This window comes from Anthonomus grandis, chromosome 1, assembly GCF_022605725.1.
Source record: "Anthonomus grandis grandis chromosome 1, icAntGran1.3, whole genome shotgun sequence".
NCBI lineage: Eukaryota > Metazoa > Arthropoda > Insecta > Coleoptera > Curculionidae > Anthonomus > Anthonomus grandis.
The window spans coordinates 2,568,285-2,590,810 of NC_065546.1; the positions used below are offsets into that span (position 1 = coordinate 2,568,285).

General features: G+C 33.7%; 1 protein-coding gene across 4 annotated transcripts; it reads left to right on the forward strand.

Annotated features, from left to right (window-relative positions):
* Positions 1–203: 203 nt before the first annotated feature.
* Positions 204–22,508, forward strand: LOC126745440 (extracellular matrix-binding protein ebh-like). 4 transcript variants are annotated; one of them, XM_050453297.1, is made up of 7 exons: positions 204–388; positions 10,283–10,465; positions 10,569–11,105; positions 11,226–11,552; positions 14,848–15,708; positions 21,637–21,883; positions 21,943–22,508. In XM_050453297.1, the coding sequence occupies exons 1-7, from the start codon at positions 313–315 to the stop codon at positions 21,944–21,946; spliced, it is 2,235 nt and encodes a 744-aa protein (XP_050309254.1). In that variant the 5' UTR covers positions 204–312; the 3' UTR covers positions 21,947–22,508. The 4 variants fall into 4 exon arrangements, with proteins under 4 accessions (XP_050309254.1, XP_050309239.1, XP_050309264.1 ...); XM_050453307.1 differs by having other exon boundaries at positions 205–388; positions 11,346–11,552; XM_050453282.1 differs by having other exon boundaries at positions 10,569–11,552.
* Positions 22,509–22,526: the final 18 nt, after the last annotated feature.

The following is a 22,526-nucleotide window of genomic DNA, read 5'->3' on the forward strand; positions in this document are numbered from 1 at the left end:
ATAAATAATAAAAAAATTAAAAAAATATTAATGTAAAATTAAGGTATTTACATCAGAATGCCGGCATCAATAAATGTGAATATGATGGCACCGTTTGATTCATAAAAGACGTCCCACGCTAAAATACCAGTTTTTAAATAAATTCAATGTTTTGCTCATAAACTCGGGTATATGGCTTCAGTAGAAACTTTTGCTTAGTAAGATTTCAACCTCGACCACGTCCGTTTTTATATATTTGCTAGTTTGCGGTTATATATATGTGAACAGACGACCGCCGCGCCGGTTATTTTTGTGACCCAGGTTGTTATTCTTATGTTAATTGCTCTTATACAACCGGCTTTAAAAGGTTTTTACATCTATATAATGTCGTTTTGGGCGTCTTTTACAGGTAAATTTGTGTTTTTTTTAATACTTGTATTTTATGTCTTCATTAGAAGCGAACGCGCAAGAGTTATAATAATAATTCATGGTCGTTAGGATTCTAAAAATATCCCTGATAGCATAGATCCTTCAGGCAATATACCAATACAGAGTTCCACAATGTTTAAATGTTTCGAACCTTGAGTGAATGTTTTGTATTGATGTTCTCGAAATAGGCCGGGCACATTTTAAGTCTGTGAATTCTGACGTCATTGGGTCGGAAAAAGATGATTAGCCTTAGATTCAGGTTAATGTTAGCTAAATCAACTAATCTTAGAAATCATTGCTAAGAGAATTATGAAAGTATTTAAGCCTATAAGAATAAAACGATTTTTTACTATACGCTTGTTTACTGACTTCGCCTACAATAAGCTTATCAGTCTTCCGTGTGGTTTTTTCTTGGACGGCCTCGATTTTAAGGAATATTTTCCGTTTTATTTTGTGTTTTTAAAACTCTGGAGATTTCACAAGGTGATCTTTTAAGCACATTTGCAGTAAATGCATAGGATTTATTTTGACTCTTCAATTGCAAAATTAGACGCCTTTCTTCGGGGCTACAATGCTTTGGCGACCCATATTTACCAACGCGATGCAACGATCTTGTTGGAACTGACTTGTATTTATGGAAAATATCACAAACAAATCTTTTATCTGAATAAACAGAGACCAAATATCTATGTTTATATATCTCTATTCTCTATTTCTTTATCTAACAAATAGTTACAATAAAGAAATACTCTTATTTTTTTGTCCACAAGATTTTTAAACAATAATAAATAAATTGCTTTTAAAAGATAAGGCATTCTTGGTTGTTTTATAAATTTTACCAAGTAAGCAGATTAAATGCTAGAAGAAAATGCGTAGTATTGAATTTGCAAATTTCAACATATAGGGAAGCTCATTCAGTTTGATTTGAAATTTAATATGCACTCTGGCCACAACTGTATATGCCCTATTGATATTATATAATTATGGAAGATATGAGTTTATTTTACTTATTATATTTTATCGGGTTTTTGTCGACCATAAAAAACGATAACCGATGGGAATGTTAAGGGCTGACATTTAAAGATAATGTGTGGAAATATTGGTATTTACAAGTTCTCAAAAACATATAGGCGATGATCTTTCTAATATGATCTTCTTTAGAATTTAGTTCGACGGTAATTTTACTCGAAAACAGTCGCGCAGCAGTGCCCACTTGTTTTCCCGTAACTTTTCTCTAGTGTTGTGGTTAGTGCCTTTATTGAACTATCAAACCTGTCAAGTTACAAAGGTGAGAGTTTTCACTGAGCATTGTTTTACAGTATAAAAAAAGTAATACTCAAATGCGCATCCTTCCGTACTGTAGTGCTCAGATATCTTCGTATGTAAAACAACGCTAGCTAGTGTAAGTAGGTGCTTGGCACTAGTGCAACCCAGAGTGTTTTGGCACCTGGCATTATTTTGTAGACTGTGTAATTGGCCATTACATCAGTGTGTTGCTTTGTGGAGTGCACTATCCCATCAACTCGATTTCTAATGCTGGACATCAGGTTTTGTTCTGCCTGAATTGGAGAACAACTTTTTAACAAGGTCTACTGATGCCTATAATTTGAAGGATGTTAGTCTTATTTGCGATACTTCTCAAACAAACTGATATAATGACATAAAATAATTATCGAATTATATGAGGTACTTATTCGTATGGCTAAGCTCGTAAGACCCTAATCCACTCTCTTTTTAAACACAACAACCAAACGCCCAAATCTTAAAACTGAAACATCAACAAAAACGATATCGTAACATAAACAAATATAATAGGTTCCTGGATCTCGGCCCGGTCGGCAAGGCCGCTATATTAAATAAATAATAATGGACCCAAGTGTTTCTTACACAAACTTCACGTACAAAAATGCGCAACTTGAAATAAAAATCGACAGGTCCGAGCGTTTTTTTTTCGAACACACCCCTGAATTTTAAATGAATTTAGACATAACTTTTGGGATGCACTGTATAATAAAATCAAATAAAAGTAATATAATACGCCCTCTCAAGAATTTAGGCCCTGACAATTATTTATTTTTTGTTAGAATTTTTCTTAAATTAAGGTACATTATGCATATCTAAGGTTAATTAGAGCAGAGTAGATAAACCTATTTGTATAAGTAATCTACATCTGGACTTCGCCCAAACTTGATTAAAATGTTAGCCAACCTTCATAGAATTTTTGAATATACATTAGTAATTAAAACTACTCGCTGAAAATCGATCCCGTTGCCATTTTTCACGATTTTAAAACGTAATAAACCAAAAGGATGTGAAGGTTTAGGTCACGCCGTAGACTTTGTGGAACCTCTTGCCGCCACCACGGCTGAAATCGATATTTCTGTCTTGTCTCGCTTATTCTCTGTGCGTTGGTTGTTCTGTGTTCTGTTTATCACCCGTCCGTGTGGTCACTTATATAAAACGACGAGATTTCTTATTGCGCCACTTGAAAATACCGTGAATTTTGTTCATCATAAAACGCCGGCTAATTTATTTATAAAGCCCCGTTAAAGTGGTTTTTTTATTGGTTATCTAACCCGCCGATTAGTAGTTCGTGTCTTGGATTGATTTATAAGATGTTTGGTAAGTTATTCGAGTGTAACCTCTTTTTACATTTTCTTACAATAGCTATAATGCAATTTTATTCAACATTCGCGTACGACATGCTAGGATGAGTCAGAATAATGACGCAGCGTAGAAAGTATGCAACAATTGCTGGGTATTAGCACAGTATAAAGAACAAGTCTAGTTTATGTTCGGTGGTATTAGTAAACAGTTTCATTAATACAGCAAATCCCCCACTATTGTATTGTAGTCCAAGTTAATTTATTTGTAACATCTCATTGTAAAATCTTGCATTTCGAAGAAGCGTTTAACCTATTAGAACGGGCTCTAATTAAATTTAAATTTCATACATCTTCACATCTATATAGTAACAGTGTTTTGTTTTTATAGTCTTCCCTCCTCCCTTTACTTTTTATGACGGTTATAAATTTAAAGTATTTTGGACACCATTTTTCCACCAAGTTCATAAATAATATAGGCGTAGTATTTTGGCGCCCAACATGTGGTTGCTTATTAAACCGTAAAATTTGTACAAAAAAACGCCAATTTATTTTTTTTTTCAAACTTTTATTTTTATTTATGCCTATTTTGAATATCCCTGGTAGGTTGATCAAAAGATCAATAAACAAACAATTTTTTATCATTAAACTTTTCTATGTTTATTACCAAGTTTAAAACTGCACAGACGCAACGAATGGGGAAAAATATTAATGACATCATATCTTTGACAGCTGTCACAAAAATGACAAATGACATACATCAAGAATACTTGAAACGTAGAAAAATACTTAGACTTTTTTCTTAAAATAAAAATTTCTAATTTTTTTCCGAATTTATACCCTCATTGCAGGTGACAATAAAGACCCACACGTTAAGAGCCATAAATATTTTTTTTGTTATTATTTTTGGATATTTTTAATTCTTCATACGGCTATACTACCTGCGTACTGCTGCTAATTTTTTATATGTACATATGTACAACAGGGTGAATTTTGTAACTTCGCCGGTGGATCTGGAACAGTGTATACCTTTAAAATGATTACATAAAGCTAGCCACGCCTTTCCGTATCATTGTCTATTTAAGATGGCACCCATATCCGCCAGTTTAAAACTCTTATCCTTGTTGCTATATACATATGGTTAAATCCAAATTTTAAAAACCGCAGAAAAAAAGTTAATTCTTCTCCCATTTAGTCAATATAACACCAAATAGGTACAATTGACCACAAGAGAACCATTAATGATGTTTTTCACGAAATTATCGTTTATATAAACGATATCACGTAATTATCGTGCGCATAAACACGTTAAATTTATTTTTAAACATTTTCTCAGCTATAATAAAACGAAATTAGTCCTAATGCATGTTTTTTTAAGTATATGTGGCGTCATCAGATACCATTTATGAAATTTAGTAGTTAATTGAAATTATTAGTACATACGTGATTTGCATATATATGTACATGTGAGAGTAAATATTATTTATATATAAACCTGATATGGTTCAGTTCTTCGGTTTTTCAGCTCTGCTGAAAAATCACAAAAATGCTCATGAGCTCCTTTTACCCCTGTGCCCTTCAAATATAATCCGATACCTAATTACTTTTCGTCCAGATCAACATATAAAATAACTAAGTTTATAGGGTTTATTAATCCTTCCTAATTCGTTGACTTTTTCTTTCAAAGCAAAGTATTTATATGTACATGTATGTACGTCCGCGAGACGTACTACGTATTAATTTACGTACTAAATACGTTATTTTTATAACAATGGACGTAAAAATGACCTAAAAATTACGTACTTAGGACGTATGATGCTGTTTGGGAAGTTGATTTCTGCTTGAAATACGGTATCAATGACCACCTGCAGTGTTTGAAAATCTTGATAGAAACGACCATTGAATATAACCGCCCCGTAGCATTGATATTTGTCGACTTCAAAAAAGGCTTTCAATACAGTAGAATTTAAGAGCATTGCAAGACTGTAGAAGCAGCTACCTATGTGCGACATAATTAAAAATATAAATTCCACAACAAGTGTAAATCTACACTCTATAACCAACAAGATAAAGATGGAAAAGGGAGACACTATGTCGCCGAAGCTGTTTTACTGTTCTCTCATTTGAGATTCACGTTTTTCGAAAATTTCACCTGATTTTTCAGATATTTCATTCATGTATATGCCAAGTATTGAGAAGCTCAGTTTCTCAACTTTTTCAAGCATTTTTTTTGTTTTATTCCATGCATTTGAGATTTATGTTTTTCAAAAAATTGACAATATTTTCCAGGTATTCGAAGCCGTTTACATATATGCCAAGCATTGAAAAGCTTTGTTTCTCAATTTCTTCAAGCATTTGTCTTTTTATTTCAGGCACTTGATATGCAAGTTTTTTAAAAATTTGAGATGTCATTGAAAAGCTCGGTTCTCACTTTTTTCAAGCATCTTTCATTTTATTCCAGCCATTTGAGGTTCAAGTTTTTCGATAATTTAAAATGATTTTTCAGACATTTGAATCCATTCATGTATATGCCAGATATTGAAAAGCTCGGTTCTCACTTTTTCCAAGCATTTTTCATGGTATTTCAGGCACTTGAAATATCTGTTTCTTACATTTGATATGATTTTTCAGATATTTGAACCTATTCGCGTATAGGCTAGGTATTAAAAACCTTAGTTTCAACAATTTTTATTTATTCCAGGCATTTAAAATTTGCGTTTGTCAAAAATTTGACCTGGCATTGAAAAGCTTTGTTTCTCAAGTTTGAAATTGTCACAAAAGTTGCACCTTAAAAGAAAATGGTAGAACTTCAACAGTGTTGTAATTTATTTAATGGTACTTATAGAGGCAAACTTACAACATCCTCGATTAGAAAAGATGTTAATTATGCAGTCTGCTGTTGTTCAGCTCATTAGTGATATAAATATTTTCGATAAAATCCTATCGATTGGAATTTTTAGAAGTAACTTGTTTAATGCAGAACAGGGTTGTTTAAGTGCTCTGCTCTTCTTGGTTTCACTTTTTTTCAAGGATTTTTCATGTTATTTCAGATTGAGATTTTTCAAAAATTTTACATGATTTTTCAGATGTTTGTAACCATTGGCATATATGTGGCCAGGCATTGAAAATTTCAGTTAGTCACTTTTGGTGTGTATTTAAAAGGTTGGCATGGTAAAAAAAAGGAATAGTCATCGTTGGAGAGAGACCCAATCATTTACACTTCGCGAATGATCGTTATTTTGACTGATAGTACATTTTGAAAAGACCTAAATCAACAATACTAAACATAGTTGCTAGTGCTAAAATACAAATTATTAACAACAAAGTAGAATTGATTGATAAGCAGAGGCGTATCCAGAGGAATCTCCAGTCATTTTCGCGAATTGCAATTGTCCCGACCATTTTTTTCGCAAACTATCGTATTCTCGAACAACATATTTATCGATTCATTGTCATCCCGAACAGATTTTTTCCTGAAGCACCATTTGCCGGAAAAGAAAGTCACTTGAACTTTCAAATTAATCGGAAAGCCAATAGAAATTGTCGTTTTTCTTTAAATAAAAATCGTTGGATGGAACTGTTGAGTAACTCAACCCAATTCAACCGTTAATAAATTTTATTACTGGATAATTTGAGAAAAATTCGGGCGAAATAACGTTCGGTAAACTGGTTTCGAGAAAAAAGTATTCTCGAAAATGATCGCTCGAAAATTTGATTGTTCGGGAAAAATAACATTCGGAAAAATGGCTGCAAGGCACAAGAAAAATAATGCATTCTATATCTCGACTGTATAAAGACCCACACAACTATGAGCGGAAATGGTGAAAATGGGCGCTTCCGGTTGACGAAATCGAGTTGAAAAACGCGCTAAATTGAAATATTACATTAAATTTTAATTGGGCACAATATGATACAATCCGTTTACATTTCTGCGGATTTTTTTTCCAGTGAACTATTTTTTTTTTGGGGAGTAAGAATCGCTTGATATGCACTTACTATAAAGCACGCCCCAGAGCGTGTTTTCGGAGGATTACATAACTTTTAAATTTGGTCCGAAAAAATAAACTTATTTATTCTTAGACTAAAAGAGGAATTAAATACATTAGAAAAAATATTTACTTGATTCGACCTTCAAGGTTGTCACAACGAACAGCGTAATAATAGAATGTGTGTAGATGTTTGTCAGCTGTGGAAAATTTCGCATAAACGACTTTATTTAAAATGAAAGACACAAGGATTGTGAAACTACTACAGCTTTTTATCCCCTATTTTTTTAAATTTTGGGGTTAGGTCATTGAGACCGTTAAACTATAAAGGATTTAATAGTTCAAATTATTTTAAAATGGCGAATAGACGCCATCTTGAAAAAAATTCCTTAATCCCATTCACTAAAAAATCTCATTGTAAAAAATGTTTTGTATATATTTTGATAAGTCAGGGTTTTATTGTTACATACATTCAATTAAAATAACATCAAACTTATTACCGAAAACGACTGACTTTGCTAAAATGAATTATTATATTAGGAGTGTCGGTTAACATCAAACATGCACGTTATATCGTAAAATCGCAAACGCTATACACACCGTTTTGAAATAATGAGCAATTATCGATCGCCTTTGTTAACGTTTCCTCACCGCCTGTATTTTTAGCAAATACCGGGTAAATAGCGTAACTCGATACTTTTTACTTAACTTCCGGGGAAAAATCTGATAAAATCATTAAACTGCAGAATTGCGCGGCCCGATAGGCCCTTTATAAACTTTAACATTATCCTTCTATCGTTTGTTTACAATTGGTTGATATGTGCTTTTGATAATATTCCGTGGATTTAAAAAAAATCGCTAGTAGACTAAAAAGTATGAATCAAAATTGAAGTTTTTCCTATTATTTCTTAAAGTGGAACATGTTTTACTTACTAATATTGACTAACGTTTTTCAGTTTTTCCGCCTAATAGTAATTTAATCGAAATTTATATACAAGTTTCCTGCCCCAATTGCCGTCGTGGTTTTATTTCATTTTATATATCTGGTCTAAAATTAACCTGCACTTATCTGAGCTTAAATTGGATATGCGCAAAATACTATAGGGCTATTTTCGTGCAAAGATCATCGGGCATATGGTTTTATTTTCATTTTAGTTAATATATACACAGGGTATCCCAAAGAAACGACAATTTTTATATACAGGGTTTATAAAATTATCATTATCAGAAGTTAAATGTAACATGTGGGAAATGTGCAAAATAAGTGGTATCTTCTTCGTTGTCATTTTTCTAAAATTTGGTAAATAGGGACATGTTTTTTTTCAGCAAAAAATACTGCATTTAATATGCTTTCCAATGATATTCTTACTTTTGTGAGAGCTATTTGTTTTCACAGCAATGCATGGGCAAAAGAAAGAAAACCACAAAAATTGAAAATTTTCAAATTGTATATTTCTTGATTGAATTGACCAAAAGTAAAAAATTCAAAATTTCATTAAACAAACCTAAAATTATAACAATTGTTTAAAATGAATTCCCTCTTGTTGAATATATTTGATGCATCTTCTTCTGACACTATCAAAAACCCGTTCAAGTTCAACGCGTTTTTGTCGCATTTCATTGCAACACACACTAATAACAACCTGTATATATAAAAATGTATTTATTTAGATTAATTCATCCTATGGTTGGAACCTTTGGTGTGAAACTCCAATTACGAGATAGTTTTACCATTAACCAAACTCTTTAATGTTAGCATCTTCGGAAGAAAATTAAAACTAAAACAGTTTGAGCTTCGAACATCGTTAGAGAGTAAAATAAAGAGTTTTGGTTAGTGGTAGAACTGTCTCGTAATTGTAGATTAAGTCCAAAGACATTGCACGTTGTTACATTTGATTTAAACAATAATAACTACCAATATAAAAAAAATATTAAAAACTATTAGATACTTTATAGCTATCCTTATCCAGCTCGAGAGTAAAATCCTTTTGATATTAGATATTTTCGTACCACGGTTTTCTTTTTCATCATCTAAGGGGCATTCCTGTAAAGATATGAAAAACTTGACTCATCAGGAATTAAATCTAACTTATTTCTAGTTGGGTATCTATGGTTAATCATAACTAGAAATAGAACCATTTTAACATAACTTCATGAAGCACATTTTTTTAAATACTTTCTAAATCAGGGAAATTACTCCAAAATACTATATCATATCTTATTTTTGATTGTACAAAAGCATGAAATGCTCACAAAGCGGCGACTCTATCTACTATAATAACCCTCAGTTAAAGAGTACTAACATTAATAAACGATTCTTTTTTTTTAAGAAATCTATCAGTTTATTCATTAGAAACTCTATAAATCTTTTAACTATTTTACCAAAATTACATAACAACGGTATTGGTATATAATTCTCCTCTTTCAACTGTCTGGTATATAACTCTCCTTTGTCAATGTCATCATTCTTATGCATTAGTTTTTTCTTGGAGTTTTTTAATTGATCCCATATAAGCCCCAGTAAGGAAGCATAAATAAATTATATAATAAAGTGGTTCTAAATTAAATTCCGCTATTTATTCTTTTATTCTGACAGAAAATTGATCATCGCCAACCGATTTTTTTATTTATGACTTATAATAAATCAGTAAGGTTTTTCCCCGTTAGGACTTAAGTATACGAATCCTAATTTAATTTATTTAAAACTTTGCTGTTTATTATTAAAATTATTTATATTTAGAAATTTTGTGCTAATATTATTATTATTATTATACCAAATAGCCAAGTGGCTTTAACTTTTTGACAGTTTTTATATAATTATTTGACCTCTTTAATACCAGTTTTCAAAATTTTGCAATATTTGCTGTAATACTGACCCAAGACAAGACTATTTTTTATTAAAGAACATCCCTTAAATTTACAGGTTATTCTTAAGTCTTGTGTAATCTTTTTCAATATAGGACATTTTTTGACAATGAAAAGCTTATGGAAAATGCTCAGAAGGAAATTGATAAAAGCAGAATATGCTTCATTTACTATAGTTGCTGTCATTACTGTCATCCAGTCTATCAGGTGCACTTCGTTTTTAAGATTTTACCAAATAATCTTTTATAGATTTACTGCTTATTATACTCCTCCTTCTAGGCATGAAATAAATTAATTAACTACTGTGAAGAGTCACGATATCTCTCTCTTATGGCACTTAAATGATATTTTATCTATCTAATGGAAAAATTATCCGATCCAAGCAATAGTAAGATATTAAATTACCTTTTTTATTTATAGCTTCTATTAGGAACTTCGGCAGCCGAATCGGGCAGCTGTTTACACGAAAAAAGAATGACGTGGCAGAAGAAGTGAAAGAAACAGAGGAGCATATTGAGGATGTGGTTGAAGAAAGAACGAAGAAAACAAACGAAGCTTTAGATAAGACAAAGAGTGATGCTCAGAAAATCGCTCAAGAAGCAGGTAAAAATATTGCATATAATTTTTTAACAGCTAACAAATTTCAGTGGAAATAATCAATAAGTTATGTTTGATATTAAAAATAACATAGTTGAATTTGTTTCAGCTGAAGCTGTAAGCAGAGCAAAATCGAACCTAAGCGAAGATCTTCAAAATGTAGGGAAACAAATAGACCAGCAGTTACAGCATAAAGCCCAAGAAGCCGAACACACCCTTCAAGAAACTCTACAAAACTTAGGAAAAAGCATTGATACGAAGTTACATGACGCATCTGTCGCTGTCGATACCAAAAAGAACGAACTTGCCCATTCTGCCGAATCCGAGAGACAAAAAATCGTAAGCGGAGCCCAGAATCTGGCAAAGACCATTGATAACAAAGTAAAAGAAACCGAAGAGGCAGCAGCGAAAAAAGCCAGAGAATCCGTTGAACGAGCCCAAGAAGCTGCCAAGTGCATCGATAATAAATTAAAAGAAACCGAAAAAGCTGCGGCTGAAGCATTAAAAGCCGAACGATTAGCGCAAGGTGCCCAAACTTTGGCGCAAAACATTGATCACAAAGTGAAAGAAACTGAAGCTGCAGCTACACAGAAAGCCAAGGAAGCAGCCGATGCTTTAGCAGCAGAAAAACAACGTCTGGCTCAAGGTGCACAAAGCTTGGCCCAGGGTATTGACAACAAGTTTAGGGAAACTGAAGCTGCAGCGGCACAAAAAGCCAAAGAAGCAGCTGATTCCCTAGCAGCAGAAAAACAACGTCTAGCTCAAGGTGCACAAAGCTTGGCCCAAGGTATTGACAACAAGTTTAGGGAAACTGAAGCTGCAGCGGCACAAAAAGCCAAAGAAGCAGCTGATGCTTTGGCAGCCGAAAAACAACGCCTGGCTCAAGGAGCACAAAACTTGGCCCAAGGTATTGACAACAAGGTTAGAGAAACTGAAGCTGCTGCCGCGCAAAAAGCGAAGGAAGCGGCGGATGCTTTAGCCGCAGAAAAGCAACGGATCGCTGAAGGAGCTCAGAATTTGGCTAAGAATGTTGATAATAAGGTGAAGCAAACTGAGGAAGTTTTGTCCAATAAAGCCAAGGAAGTTGCAGAAGGTAATTTTTATTTTGACTTATGGTACTCTTTGGTCCCTAGCACAATTTACAAAACTTCAAAATAGCGGAGCACGGCCATTTTAAAAAATAAAATTAAATAGAAAGGAAGGTGATGCGATACATCATTTGAAAGCTGGGAGCTTCCCACAGCTTTATGGTCCTAGAATATTAAGTCATTACTTCTACCCATAGCAAAATGGCAGCCTTTCAAAATCTTATTTTTCGCATTTTTATTTACTTTTATTTTCTTTACTACACCTAATGGCTAAGGTGTAAATTACGTAACTTTTATAATAAAAAATGTCACATTATTATCATAAAAGTTACGGTTCCACACAAAAACGTATTTGGTTTACCAATACCTTTAAAAGTGAATAATAACGAGCTATTTCGTTCAGTGCAATTATATTTGTACCGTGATTTAATCGAGAATGCCTGACCCACGTCTCCTTGCTATAAAAATTGAAATCATTTTCATTTACGGTGGAAATCGTAATGTACATAAGACAGAAAGAATTTTTATGTTCGGTTTCTCGACCGTCCAGTATGTTGAAAGTATATTCCCGGCGAATTCAGAAATTTACCGAGACGGCTAATGTAGCCAGCTGGAAGAATCCAGGGCGTCCCACTTATCCAGAAGAAAAATAGATGGATATTATAGCGGCTATGGTAAGAGATCCACAACAGTCTACTTCCACAGTTTGTAAAATATGTGCCTATAATAAAAAAAAAACATAAATTTCATCCGTATAAAATTCAAATGGTTTATTAATTGAATAAAGCTGATCCTGATGGACGAGAGAATAGGACGCCAGCCTGCTTATGCGTTTAGTAATGAATGTACTCTTTTTTTGAATGGTAATGTTCATAGACAAAATGTCTATGAACGTAAATCGTAAATCCCCACATACTTCGTGAAACACAATAAGTACTCAGAAAAAATAAATATGTGGGCTGACATATTAGGGAATCACATTGTTGGGCCTCTCTTTTCAGAGCAAACTTTGAGAGCAGACTTACTTAAACATGTTGAAGAATGCTATTGATTATTAAAGACAATTCTGATGAATTTGGGTTCGAAACAGTTTTTCAACAAGATGGGGCACCGCCTCACTTTAGCAGGAATATTTGACGTATTATAATGGTAAGTATTATTACCCTAATCGGTGGATTGGCCGTCGAGGGCCTATCGAGTGGCCAGCCAGGTCGCCCGATCTTACACCTCTCGACTTTTTTTATGACGCTACTTGAAACAAAAAGGCTCCGTCACCCAGCCAGAATCTATCTTTGATCTACGTCAAAGAATAATTATTGATGCAGGTCGCAATATTGATGTTGCCACTTTCCAAAATGTTCGTGAAGATTTCTCCAACAGATTATTTTACTGTCTTGAAGTTAATGGTGCACATTTTCAACATCTTTTGTAGTGAAATAGTTACATTTCTGTGTTACCTAAAGTCTAATTATTTTAAATGGAAATAAAAATTAAGATTTTGAGAGGCTGCCATTTTGCTATGAGTCGAAGTAATTCTACGACCATAAAGCATTCAGTAGAAGCTTTCAAACGATGTATCGTATGACCCTCCTCCTTTCTATTTAATTTTATTTTTCAAAATGGCATCTTACCACCATTTTGAAGTTTTGCAAATTGAGCTGGGGAACAAAAAGTAGTATATAGATTGCTAATGATGTGTGCCAAAGTTCAAATTTTTATATAAACGCATACAAAAGATAAGGGGGAGGGTGGGTGGTAGGACAATCAAGAGTCGCACTGTATAGGGTGTCCCAAATTCGAGCCTCACCATTGGGATCTTGTAAACTAGAAGAGATACGAGGTCGGTTAAATTGAGGCAAAGTTGCGCAATGCTCATTGCTACTTTCTCTATTTTACAAAATGGTGTCGTCAGATTTTCAAATCGACGTTTCGTATTTGAGCTGTCATACATCATGCAGAAAGTAAGATGAATAATTTTAAATTATTTTTAAGGCAAATAATAATCCCCGAGCTTCAATTAGAGTTTTTTTTCGAATGTAGTGGCACTACCGCACCTTACAAAATTCATATAAGTCAAACACTAAGAGCTGGCGATGCTGAGAGACGCTTATAATATTGTTACTGGTTGCAAGATAAAGTTAATGAAGATGCCGACATCCTAAATAAAATTATAATGACAGATGAATGCAGTTTTTCAACAAATGGACTATTTAATAGACATAACGAACACTATTGGTCAATAGAAAACCCAAGGCAGAATCAAGAAGTAAGACCTCAGGGACGACAATCATTTAATGTATGGGTCGCATAATAAAATTATCGGCCCGTTTTTTCTTAAAGGAAATCTAACTTCCGAAAGATATACAGAATTAATAAGGACCAATATAATGGATTCCTTAACGAAAAGAACCTTTGGATGTGAATGTATTACGTCAACTATGATGGCAACAGGACGGTGCATTACCCCATAATGGACGATGCGTCACCAATTTATTAAATTAATTGTTGCGTAACAAATGGATTGGAAACCAAGGACCCGCTATAAAAGCCCCGACCTAAACCCTTTAGATTACTTTCTTTGGGAATTTCTTCAAAACCGTCTTTTATCCTTGCAAGGACTACTCAGCGTGCGATCCATAAAATTCATGACATTCAAAAGACACGAAAATGCATCCAAGCAGACGGATTACTATTTGAAAATTTGCTTTAATTTGTGTTATTTTTAAACCTCTTTTTATGATAGTGTTTAAGCTCTTTTTCATTAATGCGTTATTTTAAAAAAAGGTGTTTGTAAGCCCATTAAAAATATATTTTTTGTCTTTCTCCTTAACACGAGTCCTTATGGAAATATCCATTAATATAAAATTTTTGAATGAATAAGAGCGATACATTGTTGGTTTAGGAACATAAGGGGCTCTTAAAATCCGTAATAAAAAATCCATTGCCGTATTTAAAAAAACAAACTTGATGATGACAGCTCAAATACGAAACGTCGGTTTGAATATCTGACGGCATCGTTTTGTAAAATAGAGAAAATAGCAATGAGAATGAGTAATTTATTCTCTTATATCTATTCAAATAGAGTCGTAAAAAAATAAAAATGAAATTGCAAACGTTCGGAATTTTTAAAATTTCAAGAGGGCGTTTAAATGAGCACCAAATTGCATAACTTTGCCTCAATTTAACCGACCTCGTATCTCTTCTAATTTAAGAGAACCCAATGGTGAGGCTCGAATTTGGGACACCCTGTATATATATTAATTTTTTATCAATAAGAAATCATTAAAAATATATTTTCAGGCGCTCAGAACTTAGCTCACTCAATGGATAACAAAGTAAAAGAAGCGCAAGAAGCAGCTGCTCGCAAGGCACAAGAAGCATCTGCCGCAGCTGAAAGAAAAAAGCAAGAATTAGCCCAAGGAGCGGAAAATCTAGCGCACAGAATCAACACCAAAATAAACGAGACTGAAGAAGCGGCTGCTAGAAAAGCAAAAGAAACTGCCGAGGCCGCTAACAATCTAGCCAAAGCTGCTGATAATAAGATAAAAGAAACAGAACAGGCAGCGGCCAACAAAGCCAAAGAAGCGGCAGAAGAGGCTCAACAATTTGCAAAAAACGTCGATAACAAAATTAAAGACACGCAGGAGGCGGCGGCTCATAAAGCCAAAGAAGTTGCCGAACAACTTGATAATAAACTTCATGAAACTCAACGAGCCGCTGCGGAAAAAGCAGCCGCTTCAATGGGAGCCGCCCAAAACGCAGCAATAGTGATCGATAATAAAGTGAAAGAAGCTGAAGAGGCAGCTGTTAATAAAGCCAAGGAAGCTGAAAAGGCCGCCGCTGAAAAGGCACGTCAAGCAGCAGAATCTGCCCAAAACATGGCCAAAGATCTAGACAATAAACTGAAAGAAACTCAGGAAGCTGCCGCACAAAAAGCTAAAGATGTCGCCGACAATCTGGAGGCTGGCAAAGAAAGACTCGCCGCTGGTGCACAAAGTTTCAATCAAGGAGCCCAACAGAAGGTTAACGAAGCTGCAGCAAGTGCGCAGAGCTGGGCTAAAGGCGTCGACAGTAAGATCCAGGGTGTGGCCGCTTCCGCAGAAGAAGAGAAACAGAGGCTTGCACAGGCCGCTCAAAATGCCGCGCACAACGTTAATGAAGGTGAGTATTGATATCACTCAGGGAACATAATAACCAAAGCCTGGAAGCAACACTGGAGTTTCCGGAATGTATCTTAAAGGAATCTTTTACTTTCTTAAATATCCTAAAAAGTGCTATCGATCCTTAACTCATACCCACCATTTTACCCTTAAGAATTCCCATAATTTAATGTAAGAAAAAACAAAATATTTTAAGTGGTTCCTGGAAGGTGTAGAAGTGATTTATCCCATTGAAGTACTATGATAATGTCTACAATCACCGATTTTTCACCAGTAACTAAGTTTGATAACTTATTATCTGAAAAAGTTGTTCCGTAATGTTATATGACCTCTATATTGTTTGTGTTTATAGAACACCTGACGCTGATGTACAGACTTTCTGTCTAAAACTTCCAATCTTGCTAGAGTCCATGCTTCTAAGAAGTAAATTAATTTTATGTGGCGACCTTAATATTGACCACTCCAGTGTGTGTGTTGCTCAAGAATCTCTTCAGTCTATTTTCGATTCAATGCGTTTTTTAATGCATGTAAATTCACCAACCAGAATAACTAAAAATAGTTCCAGCACCATTGACTATATCGTGTCATCTTTTACTCTGAACTTCGTTGATTGTACTGTTCTCATTTCAGGTTTTTCTGACCATGAAGCTGTATTGGCCAGATTTACTATTGACACTTTAAACAAAAATAATTTTCGTAAATTAGGCTGTATTTTTGATAATTTTTTTTTTTTGAAGTTCAAGAATCTATGCCAAACAGCTGACTGGGGTCTTATCTCTGATGATATCGATGGTGAGTTTTCTGGATTTGTAAAGACCTTGTCAAGTATTGCGAATAAGTCCTTTCCTTATAGACCCATCAAAATTAAGCATCATAAACCCTGGTCCACTAAAGGCTTACGTGTGTCTGCAAGGAACCTGCGCTCTTTAACATACCTAAAAAAATGTTCGGACATCATATTTTTTCATAATTATGTAAGGCTATACAGGAAATTGTATCGAAAAGCAATAAAAGCCGCAAAAGATATTTATTATAATAACAGGCTGGCTAATTCTGGGAACGTTGCTAAAGAAACATGGTCTATTGTTAACGAATTAAGAAATAAGCCTTCTTCGACTAGTACTATCCCCTCTTCACGATTCTCAACGATTACTTCGTAAACGCGGTTAAAAACCTAATGACTACTATAACACCTTCTCATGATTTTATATCTCTCTAATGAAAACTTACATAGTATCTTTTTTACCCCTGTACTAATAACAGAGCTTCAAAGTACAATAAATGAAATAAGAAACAAATTATCATCTGGTACAGATGGTCTTACTCTAAAAATGTTCTGAAATCTGCCTGATAATACCTTAAACCATCTGAGAAACCTAATTAACAAATCATTTCAAAATGGGGTCTTTCCTAACTGCCTTAATTATTCCCTTGCATAAAGGAGGAGATAAAGAGCAAGCTTCAAATTATCGTCCAATTGCTCTCCTTCCAACATTATCGAAGATCATAGGTTAAAAAAAGGCTATTATCATTCCTGTTTAAATATAAAATACTAACTCCCCATCAATTTGGCTTCTTGAGTAATAAATGCACCAATGATGGCTATGTTCTCCCTTTTTAACAGTGTTTACTCCGGTACATATAAACAATCATCATTCAACAGCAACTATTTTCTGTGATTTCTCCAAGGCTTTTGATTGTGTAGACCATACTATCTTGATCAACAAATTACAGCACTATGGGTTCAGAGGAACGCCTCTCGAATGGTTTAAGTCCTATCTTAGCTACAGAAGTCAGCTTGTAAAGGTTGATACGACCATGTCTTCTAGCAGACCAATAGAATGTGGGGTACCTCAAGGTTCAGTTCTTGGCCCAATTCTGTTTTTGCTGTTTACTAATGATATGGCCTATCTTAACATTAGCGACAAAATCTGTCTCTTTGCCGATTAATGGCGGCTATTCAGGTGTAGTAGGTGCAGTGCCACTTCACAAAAAAAAACTAAAATAAAAAATATTATATTTTTCATCATATTATAATTTTTTAAATTTTTTTCAAATTTATTATCCTACTAATAAAGCACTGGCGCAAAGCTTTACCCATCTAATGGCTAAATGTATTTCAGGCTAAAGTGGGGGCGAAACACCACCCGAGTCGCTCACGCTCACGTTCTGTCTTGCCAATTTTTAACTTAATTTTTAACGTTTTTTAATTTAACCCCTATAAACTGTTTATCTATGTGTCTTGCTTATGGCTGTTGACGAGGACGCGTTGATTGCTGCGCCGATTTGCCCGTGGATTTTTTTACACTTGTGTTTTATGTTTGGAATTTTCTTAATTTGGCGCGTTATTTGGTGGTTTTTGTAGTTGAATTTTTTAGTGCTTAATAACCCGGTATAAGCATTAATTCTATCTAGTAGATTGATAAACATTGAACACTGATCTTTTTTGTATGGATTTTTGACTTTTTATTTTATTTTAATTATTTTAAAATGAATCCAGTCAATGATATCGTTTGTAATTTGCTGGAAACTCCATTCAGCAGATGGGCAGGTGAAGATAAAAGAGACCTTTTAATTACTGATCGGCCGATGTTTGATCTGGCAATTTCTTCCAAAAAAGAGCTTAAAGATGGTAGATCGTGGAATGTAAATTTGAAACATGATTGGTTTATAAATTATAAATGGCTTTGTAGTAGCGTAAGTTTAGAGAAATTATTTTATTGGCCATGCCTGTTATTCTCAAGTAAAGATTCGGTATGGAATAAGAAAGGGTACGCGAGTATGGTTAATGTCACAAGATCATTACATAAGCATGAAAATTCTGCAGAGCATATTAAAAGTGCATTATCCTTAAAAAACTTTGAAAGGAATCAAAATACCATTGCCGATGCTCTTCAGGCAAATGCTAGACTTTACAAGGTGCAGTTTAATGAAAAAGTGAGATTAAACAGACTTATACTTTGTAACGTCATTGACGCAGTTTTGTATCTTGCTTAGCAAGAATTAGCATTTCGCGGCCACGACGAAAGTAGGGACTCGGTAAATCGCGGTCATTTTAGAAGATAGTAGATTAGTTCATAAACTCCTAGAACTTCTTTTTAATAAAAGTTCTGAAGAAATGAAAAATCACTACCAAAAAATAAAAAATGTTTTTACCGGCGAAGACAATCCAAAACGAAATGATTGAATGTGTTTTGGACTATTTAAATGACCACGTTAAAAATGAAATAAATGATTCATTTTGTTTTTCTGTTCAGGTTGATGATACAACAGATATAGGTGCTCAATTATTATACGGTTGTCAATTTAGAAGGCTTATTAGTATAAAGGTTTCTGGGATTTAATGACGTTAGCTCTGATAGAACTGCAGAAAACTTATTTTCTGTATTGGACAACATTTTGGATAAATTTGACTATACGAATAAATTAATAGGACAGTGTTATGACGGAGCCAGCGTAATGGCAGGACATCTCAATGGACTTCAACAGAAGATTAAAGAAAAGGCGCCCAAAGCTATATTTGTTCATTGCCTTGCTCACCGGCCTAATCTAGTGTTGCAACAAAGCTTTAAAAAAATCTCTAAATGTCGTATTTTCTTTGCAAACCTTAGTGGAATTCCGTCCTTTTTTCATCATTCAGCAAAGAGAACACATATTCTTACCTCAATTTGTACAAGACGTATACCGACCATCACAGAAAGTCGATGGTCTTCAAACTCAAAATTAATTAATAGTGTAGTAAAGGAATGGCCAAAAGTAAAAGAAGTTTCTGAAGCAATTATTAATTCTAACGAATCCGACGACAAATCAGTTTGGCTTGCCTCAGGATTTTTAAAAGATATGAACGACTTTGATTTTATTTTTTTGTTATTAGTGTTTGATGATATATTTTCTATTACGGATATATTATTTGACATTCTTCAAAAAAAATCACTGGACATGAATTTTTGTATATCTCACATAAACATTGTTTATGGGAACTTAACAGTAAGCGAAATGAGGATGATTTTAGCGCTATTTTTGACAGAGCTAATGCCATTACTGAAATATAATATTCCATACGACAATTTGCTAATTTTTCAAAGGACCAAATTAAAGGACAGTACAGAGCTCTCTTTTACGAGATTTTGGATCATATTTTAATGGAAATAAAAGTAAGGTTTGCAGATTGTGAAAAGATAAAAATTTCTTGGTCTAGCTGACACTAAAAATTTGCAGCCTATAATCAATCATTTCCTACTGATTCATTTAAAAATTGGTTGGAGTTATATGATGGGACATTCTCAAAAATTAAACGGCTTAAATCTGAACTTAGCCTCATATTTGCAAATGACAGTTATAGCAATATTTCGCTACAGGAGTTAGTGAAACAAACTGGTGACAACAAAGACATTTTTACTGAGGCCTATAAATTTTAACGATACCGTCGACAAGTGTTTCAGTGGAACGCAGTTTTTTTTGCCTTAAGCGCCTAAATACTTTCTTAAGAAATACCATATCTCAGGAAATGCTTTTTTCATTGGCCAATATTTCTATGCAAAAGGAGTTTGTCCAGAAACTGATGAAAACTCCCCGTTTTATGAGGACATAACCGATAAATTTGCTAAACTAAAGGACAGAAGAATTGATTTAGTGTATAAAATATAGGTAGACTTACAATATAAACGTTTTTTATTTGCCTTACGTGAATTTACTAAATGTACTTCATATAAAATGGCGAATGCGCCATATTTTGCTTCCTGCACTTCACCTGTTTTTTTAACCCGCGAGCCGCCACTGTTGCAGATAATACTAGCTTTACATGAAGCAATCCGGATGTTGCGGCACTTCATGCAACTATTGCTAAAGACCTTATCAACATTAAATCGTGGTGCGATTCGAATCTTCTCTGCTTAAACATCTCAAAAACTAAATTCTCTCTCTTATCTTATAAAGGTACTATCCAACCCTTTGTACTTAGCAACACCAGCTTGGACGTTGTTGAATCTGTGAAATTTTTGGGACTTATTGTTGACAGCTCTTTGAAGTGGGAATTACATATCGATGTTTTATCTAAAAAATTAAGTTCAGCTTGCTTTGCCATAAGATCAGTTTCCAGGGAATTAAATCTTTCGTCATCAAGAACAGTGTATTATGCCCTTTTTGAGTTCAATCTTCGTTACGCCCTTCCATTCTGGGGCACATGCTGTGTGACTCAGTTTGAGCGCATTTTTAAACTACAAAAGAGAGCGGTTCGCTATTTACTACAACTTGATAGTCGAGCTCACTGCCAAGAAATATTTAAAATATTAACTCTTCCATCTTTATTGATTCTTGAATCTATTTGCTTGGTTCGCAAGCATATATCAGAAATTCCCAATAGACCATCTCGCAATTATCCACTTCGAAACGCAGAGCATGATCTTTATGTGCCAATCCAATCCCTTTGGGAATTAAATTATTGACATCTTTTCCTCGATTTCGCAATGCTTTGAAATCATATTTACTGGAGAGAGCTTTATATGCAGTAGATGATTTTTCTTTTTAATATTAATTTTTGAGTTTCATGCACGCACTGGATAATTATTAAATTTTTTACGATGTAGAATAGCAATATTTTGTATTGCTAAATTTCTATAAAATTGTTTATGACTTTTTAAACATTGTATTAATGTTTTTGACTGTTTTTGTTACTCTTTTTATTTTATCTTCTTGTTACTATTTTTATTTACTTTCCTATTTTCTTACTTTTAGTATAAGAAATTTGACCAGGTACATTTATGTCTTTTGTACCCAGTTTTGTATATATTTATTTAGTACTTGTATTTTGGTTTCTATATTTGTGTGTTTTGCTTTTTATGTATAGCTACAAAATTTTTTAAATTTTTTGACAATAGAGCATATTTGATTTATTGATTGATATAAATTTAATCGAATAATTTCTATACAGGTTTCCAATCCTTTGGTAACGCTATGACACAAAGAGCACACCAAATAAACGCTGGCCTACACGATGCCGAAATCTCCCTAGAAGAAAATCTTCGACGATCCGCTCAAAATGTGGATAACAAATTGAGAGAATCTGGAAAGGCGATGCAAGACGATTTAGAGGAAAGTAATAAAATGGCACATGCCGGTTTGGATGACCTCTCGAGCGCCGCATCGAATATTTTTGGAAAGAGTTTGCTCCCAAAAGAGTAAGTTCATCGAAACGTGTAATTTAGGGAAATTATATTAAAGGTAAAATTATTTTCAGGTGAACTTATATATGTTACTAATGAACAAACTGAAGTGCTGTGTACTGATCGTGAGATAACTTACTATTAAGTATATTTAGTGTCATTGAATCCACCATTGTCAATTCTTGTGCCTATGCTACTAGAAGGTATAATCGATATTTTTAGATGCTATATATATATCAACTTTCTTTGCTGGAAATGTATGGCAACGTAACCGAGCCTTTTAATATTTTTTACTGTTGTAGACAAAAAAAAAACTATAAATATCTCCTATAAAAATAAATCATCAATGTCCTATTAAAAATGAATAAATAAAAGCTTTAGTGTTAGTATAATAACATTATATTCATTAGTTTTTTTAAATATATTTAATAGATCTAAATAATTTATATCAAGCAACGACCTGCAAGACGCAATATAACATTAAAACACATATTAATATTATAAAATTTGGTAAAACAAATTTATGTTTACACGATTATTCTGTCACTCACTTTACATTCTTGTTTTTTTTTATGAAGTTTTGTTATAAATATATTTAATATTGTTGCGCTTTTGGGAAATAAAATGGCGATGATAGATATTTTAGACGATTTATTTT

Bases quoted from the DNA above. Each gene is read 5' to 3' on its own strand.
- LOC126745440 (XM_050453282.1), top strand. From the start codon at position 313: ATGTTAATTGCTCTTATACAACCGGCTTTAAAAGGTTTTTACATCTAT. The intron at 10,466-10,568 runs GTAAAAATATTG...AATTTGTTTCAG, and splicing joins GAAAATCGCTCAAGAAGCAG to CTGAAGCTGTAAGCAGAGCA. The intron at 15,709-21,636 runs GTGAGTATTGAT...ATTTCTATACAG, and splicing joins CGCGCACAACGTTAATGAAG to GTTTCCAATCCTTTGGTAAC.